At 39.0% G+C, this 6,898-nt stretch overlaps 1 protein-coding gene across 1 annotated transcript in view; it reads right to left on the bottom strand.

Moving 5' to 3' along the window:
• Positions 1 to 6,324: 6,324 nt before the first annotated feature.
• LOC102831403 (60S ribosome subunit biogenesis protein NIP7 homolog) overlaps positions 6,325 to 6,898 on the bottom strand; it is a 166,886-nt gene continuing 166,312 nt past the window's right edge. The window contains exon 2 of the mRNA XM_006870788.1: positions 6,325 to 6,780. Within this exon, the coding sequence (XP_006870850.1) occupies positions 6,325 to 6,780 (456 nt within the window). The remainder of the gene's footprint in view (positions 6,781 to 6,898) is intronic.

The following is a 6,898-nucleotide window of genomic DNA, read 5'->3' as shown; positions in this document are numbered from 1 at the left end:
CGCAAACCTGTACAGGGTCACTATGAGTTGGAGCCAACTCCACAGCACATAACAACAACAACAACAACAACACACACACACACACACACACACACATAGTGGTTACGAATCGGGCTGTGAACCGCAAGGTCAGCAGTTCGAAACTACCAGCTGCTCTGTGAGAGAAAGATGAGACGTTCTGCTCCCATAAAGATGAACAGCATTGGAAACGCTGTGCTGGGTAGCTATGATTCGGAACCAACTCCACGGCACATAACAACAACAATATATATATATCCCTTGAGTTGTAAATTGCACTTGTCAGCTATGTGTAGCAAACTCACTGATTACTATTATTGTCAGGGTCTTTCCAACCTAAGCTTTCTGATTTATAATCACTTGACTTCTATAAGAGAAGTCTTACCACATCCAGGTAAGATTGCAAATTGCTGAGCAAAGAGACTGCATCTCTCCTATTTCATAAACAGGTTAAATCTGGTAATAATATTTGTTTTGTAAAATAATAAGATCTTGGCTCATGCCACTAAACATTTTTAAAGAGTAAATGAATAGAGCTGACATAACTAAGTTTGGGTCATTTTGTATTTCTCTCTCTTTATGAATTTTATTCCCTAAAGAGGAGAAAGCTGACAAAGGGAAAATAAATTTCAAAAAGACTCAAGTGATCTTTATATAACTGAAAGAAACATACCAGTTTAAATTTATATAAATTTTGAGTTTGAAGTCAGTGGCTAAGAGAACATTTGATTGAAGATAATAAATTTTGAGAATGATAAATTTGTGGGCTTATTGTATGTTTACTGTGTGTTTAATAACTATGAGATTAATAGAAATAGATTTCCTACCTCCCCTCAAGACAGGTATGTTTTCATTCTACTGCATCCCTGGAAGTGATAGATTTTTGTTATTGGGGCATAAGGTAACTCCAACCCTTCGATGAAATGTCCTTGTTTTTGTTGACCAAGAATGGTGAGGTTACACAGACAGTTTCACAAAAGAAAAAGATTTAAAGATTTATTGAGAAGAGAAGATCTAGCCAGAAGAGATGCAGGAGGTCCTAGCCAACACTAGCCCTCATATCCCAGGCTTTGCTGGAGTTTAAAAAGTTTTACCTGGGAAAAGGCATCATGTTCATGTTTTTTGACAGGGGTAGACATGGATTTCCAGGAAGTGGCCCATTTAGGAGGGGCCATACATATTTGGGTAAGTGCCTATTTCTTCAAGATAGATTCCTTTGCAAAGTCCTCTGGTAGACGCAGACAAAATTTATTATGGGATATTGAACATGCATGGTTCTCTTGGATCCTAGTTCAAAGCTCTGTCAGGGACTGGTGCAAAGGAATATATGCGTGCAAAAGAGTATTACTCGCTCATAAAAATGAATGCAATTCAGATAAAAGAAATAACACGATGAATTATGGGAAATAAGCCAGAAGCAAAAATACTGGGCAGTTTTGAACTGCCAAGTGTTAGGTTAGTTGTTATTGTTGTTAAGTACCATTGTTGTTAAGTGCTGTGGAGTCAGTTTCGACTCATAGTGACCCTGTGCAGGGTTTCTGAGGCTGTAAATCTTTACGGGAGCAGAACACCTCATCTTTCTCCTGTGGAACAGCTGGTAGTTTCGAACAGCTGACCTTGCGGCTCACAGCCCGATTAGTAACCTCTAAGCTACCATAGCTCCTTAGTCACATTAAAAAAAAAAAAGTCCTCCCAGTCTTTGAGGAGTACGTCTTTTGTACTTGCCTATCCAAGTCATTTTCAATTTTCCTTCAGGCTCTAGTTCCTGCTTACACTATAGGTCAGTCAGCGGTTGAGTGCTTAGATTCCTCTAAAGTCTTTTCTGAGCATACACTTGGTCCTGGTCCTATGGATGGCCTTCTATATTATCCAGTATACTTGAATGTGTTTGAATAAACTAGTTTCCTAAAAGGTGTCCTTGGGTGGTGTAAATGGTTAAATACTGGACTGACATACTGGCAGTTCAAACCTACCCAGAAGTGCCTTGAGCGTAAGGCCTGACTGTCTGCTTCTGAAAGGTCACAGCCTAAGAACCCTAGAGACTGTAGTTCTACTCTTTGCAAATGGAGTTACCTTGACTCAGAATCAACTCAGTGGCAATTAACAACTGTTTCCAGAAGCTACTCTCTTGCAGACATTATCTCCCAGGGCTTAGGTGGTCTATTGTATGTTTAACCATAATCTTTTGTTCTAGGTGGCTTTAGGTTGTTTGATAGCCTTTAGATATTTTCAAGCACTAGCAATGACTTTTTTTTTTTTTGCCTGGATTGTATTTCAAGCGAGTCAAATCAGAGGTGAAAGTCTGTGTCAGTCCTTCTGGTAACTTCCAGGCAGGTTAGGAGAGAAGAACACATGAATTGTAATTAAGATCTGCTCTGCTCCTTGTGAACCAGGAACACAAATCCCACACTGGGAACTTGCGTTGCCATTTTCAAAACTTATCTGAGCCAGGGAGGAAGTGGGACAAAGGAACATGAAAACACCACAAAACTTTCCCACCATTTTTAAGATGTCTTTTCTTTGATTCAAAGTTCCCTTGGTTTCTGTAAACCTTTGTTTTCCAGAGTTCTGACAGTTTTTTTCTGACAGTTTCTGGTATTTTTTTAAAAAAATATTTCTGTGGAAGTTTGCTACTTAGAGCGTTATGCTCTCATAAATTTTCTGACTTCCCTCAATCACAACTGTTTTTCAATCCCTGTTTCTATAGTTTCTTATGTAATATATATATATATATATTTTTTTTTTTCTGCTATCTTATTTTTTCTCAGTCCTAGTAATTTTAGGTTCAATATCAGACATTGTTTATGAAAATTAGTATTGGCTCTGAATGTTAATATCTCCTCCAGAAAAAGTTGAACTATTCTCACAGGCAGACAGAGGTGACAGAACATCATAATCAAATTAGGTTTTGAGTTTATTCAAATTACAGCATTTGTAAATTTCTATTTATCATCACATTGCCTCTGCTGTTTTGTGTTAGGCCTCTAGGAGTTTTAATTGGGTTTGAACTTCAATTTTTACCTTATCTCTGTAATAAGGAGCGCTGGTGGCACTGTAGGGTAAACACTGGATTGGCAACTACACGGTCAGCAGTTTATGCCCATCAGTCATGATGTGGGAGAAAGATGAGCCTTCTCTATTCAGTTTTACAGCCTTGCAAACACTATACGGGGTCACTGTGACTCAGAATCCATTGGATGGTAATGGATTTGGCTTTTGGTTCGCTCTGTAATGAGATGGTTGGAAATTTTGCTCAGCTTTTCAACCTTTTTTTTTTTTTTTAGTCTTCTTTCCATGTTCATCTTAAGAATTCTGATACCATCTGGAAGCAAAAAGCACCAAGTGTCTGGTTGATTGCTCAAAGCTTCCTTTTATATCAGAACATTGCTCTCTGAAGTCTTGACTGTCTTGCCAGCCATGACTCCATTTTTGCTCTTCAGCTGTAGAACTGACCAAAGTTATGCAAGGTTCTGTGCTTCCTTGTCATAGCCCTATTTTATTTTGTTCTTCTTTTTTTGACTACCAAGAATCCTGTAAACCTGATTGAAAAAAATACTCATACAATGTTTTCCTTATCTCGGTGGTTCCTTTATATTAGTGATTTTTGGCTTCCTGTGATCTGATTGTCTCCATAGATCTTTTATATGTTTAAAATTGCTATTTTTTTTAACTGAAAAGGACATATATTGACAATTTTGAATGAAACAAATAAACAAGGGTAAATGAAAATGCTTGCTACTATAGTCGAGTTCATACAAGTATGGATTATTCCAAACAAAACACCTTTAAACATGTCTTTGTGAATAGTGAAAGGTTGTAGACAAATTCTCTTAATAGTACACTTGTCTTATTCTTGTGAAGGTAACTTCAAAAAATAGGTCAGATCATAGCAGTGTCCTATTAAATTCAAGGCAGAGAAGTAAGCTTAAAAGGGTACATCAACTGTTATTTGGGATCTACAAAGGGTAATCTTTTTTTTTTTTTTCCTTCAGATTTATTGTGAATTGAGTGATAGATTGCATGGGAGAACATTGGCTTTACACCATCATTTCATTGCAATGATAACAATCTCCTTCATGCATCAGTCAACAGTATTTGCTTCCATTCCTTCTGTTTTTTTGGGGGGCGGGGGCAAAACGAAGAAGGTACACAAAAACACTCAGAAATATACAATAATTTAAACAACCAAAGAGCACATTCTGTAAGCCTGCCTCCTGGCCATTGGCACCCAGTCCCTCTCTTTCCATGAGTCGAGAGTCCTCAGCTGCTCCCTCTCTTCATGTCCCCATCTCTGCCTCCATCTCTAGTGTCACTGCTTCTTCAGATTTGTTATTGTTGTTAAGTACCGTGGAGTTGGTTCCGACTCATAGTGACCCTGCACAGGGTTTCTGAGGCTGTAAATCTTTATGGGAGCAGAAAGCCTCATTATTCTCCCATGGAACGGTTGGTAGTTTTGAACTGCTGACCTTGAGGTAAGCAGCCCAATTTGTAACCACTATACTACCAGACCTCCTTCTGTGGATAGGGTCACACATTCCACTTGTACTCTTTTCCCATGATGGTTCTAGGGTCCTCTGTTTCTGGACTGTAAGATTAATTGCTTCCCCGTTTTGTTATAAAACTTCTCCCTTTACAGTTGTGACCGTTGCAATTAGTCATGATAACAATTACTAACTATTGAATTACAAGAATCTTATCTCCATCTCTTTTCATCAGACCCGTCTATTCAGTGGGGGCTCTACTTCCCCCTCCCCCCCACACACACACTCTTAAACTAAACTCCCTCTTGAAAAGTTGTAAGCCAGTCACTTCGTGCCTTTATCCCCCCTTTGTTTTACATAGCCAGTGTCTAAGTTGCCTATCCCTATTTACCCTGTATACACAGGGGATATGATTGATACTTGTGAAGACTCCTTCCCTCTCAGTTGTTATTTTGAGTTACTATATCCATAAGTATAGGTCAAGTTCATGAAATTGTAGCAATTTACACTCGTTTCCTTTATCAAAAAATTATTTAAAAAAAAAAATCTTCTGGATTGGCAAAGTGGCAGCATCAAAGGCTCAAGTGTGGCAACAATTGTAAGGTTGGCCCAGGATCAGTCAGTGTTTTGTTCTGTTGTGCATAAGATTGCTATGAATTTGTACCAACTCAGTGGCACCTAACAACAACAACAATCAAATTCTGATTATCAAGCCATCGAGGGTAGGTCAAATGGGTACTGTCTGCAAGTTTGGGTGTTCTTGTGCATCTCCCCTCACTTCATATCAGCTAGATGATGCTTCACTCAGCTCTAGCCCTCTGTGGCTATGTCCTTGTTCATGGGCTCAGGAGTTCCCAGGTCTCATCACACTTTGTACCAACCCTTCCTTTTCTCTTCCTCATGTCCAGGTCAATGGGAGTCTATGGACTATGATTGAACTCAGCACATTTCTTCATTGTTACCTTCCCTGCTCTTCCACTCACCAGTAGACCAGTGTGGTTGCTAGCAAGCTTACATGTCTGCTCATGTGTTCCCTTTGAGTTTCAGTCTTGGAGGTGGGATTGTCCTGGAGGTATTTGATTGCTTGCCTTGATGGCTCTAAATTGCTATATATATATATTTTTTTTTGCAGTGGAAAATAGTAATTGTTATCATTTATTATCTAGAATTTGTCAGGAACCATACTGGGTGCTTTACAATCATGATCTCCAATTTTAAAAACCATACGTAGAAGGTTAAAACTTTTTTTCAAGCAAAGCTTAGAAAAGCTGAATCACTCATCTAAGGCTGTATGTAGTTGGTAAAGGGCAGAACAGGGGGTTGACTTTAGGTGCTCTCCCACACCACATAGCTTCTACGTTAAACAAAAATAGAACTGCTATATTATTTTCATTAAATCTCACTTGTAAAATTCCAAACATGGCCTATAGGTCTGACACGACAATCTCATTCACAGTAATAATAAATAAGAAATTCATCAGATTTTTGTCACAAATCTAGAAAGTAGTGTTATCACAGATAACAGTAACAAGCTAGTCTTCTAAGTTCCGAAGATTAACAAGAAGCCCTCTGATTGAAACAAAAAAAACAACAACCAACACATATTCTCTGTAGTCACAAACACAAAGATCTAATACCTCATTTTAAAGCCATTTCTCTATAACAAGAATCCAGCCTACATTTGTAATAGAAAGAATATTAAACCAAGAAGTCACTAAAGAGTCACACTGTTGACACACCACAACATGATGGTGGCACCAACCCAGACACAGGACATAAACCAAGGCCCTTCCACACAGCCACAATTCCTTCAGATGACTTCGTTTTAAGTCAATGTCTCTTCATGCCGTAGGTATTCCCCAATGTCTGCTTGATGAAATATCACAATCGCCATGGGGTCTACTTTCCTGCAGTCTTGTGTAGACTTTGCTGCCACCCCAAAGCCCAATGGGATGTCGGCCATGGAGTACACCACCACTCCCTGGTACTGACTGGTATTTTCAGTAATTTGACCAAGCCCAGATTTCAATACATGGTTCCCATATAGGAAGGTCTGCTCTGCTCCAGGTTTTATCCACACTTTACACTTGGCATAGGGCGCCAAGTAATCTAGAGCTGTCACGTGCAACCGGAACTTGTGGGTCTTTGTGAATTTCCCGAAACAGGTCCTCATGGACACCAGCTTGTCCCGGGAAATGTTGGTGGCCAGCTTCAGGATCTTCTCACTCACATAATACACCCGGTCACTGTGCAGCCTGAAGCAGTAGGTGCCGTCGGGTCTCTAAGATTGCTGTATTTTTTAACTTGTTAATTTTTGTTCTATCTTGTATCTATAGGAATACAGGTTTGCTTAAAGAAACAAGCTTGGAGTAGAAATCAATTAAATATTTTATCTTTCC

The sequence above is a fragment of the Chrysochloris asiatica genome, unplaced genomic scaffold, assembly GCF_000296735.1.
Source record: "Chrysochloris asiatica unplaced genomic scaffold, ChrAsi1.0 scaffold00151, whole genome shotgun sequence".
NCBI lineage: Eukaryota > Metazoa > Chordata > Mammalia > Afrosoricida > Chrysochloridae > Chrysochloris > Chrysochloris asiatica.
The sequence above is the reverse complement of the archived record's forward strand: the minus strand, read 5'-3'. Positions and strand labels throughout refer to the sequence as shown.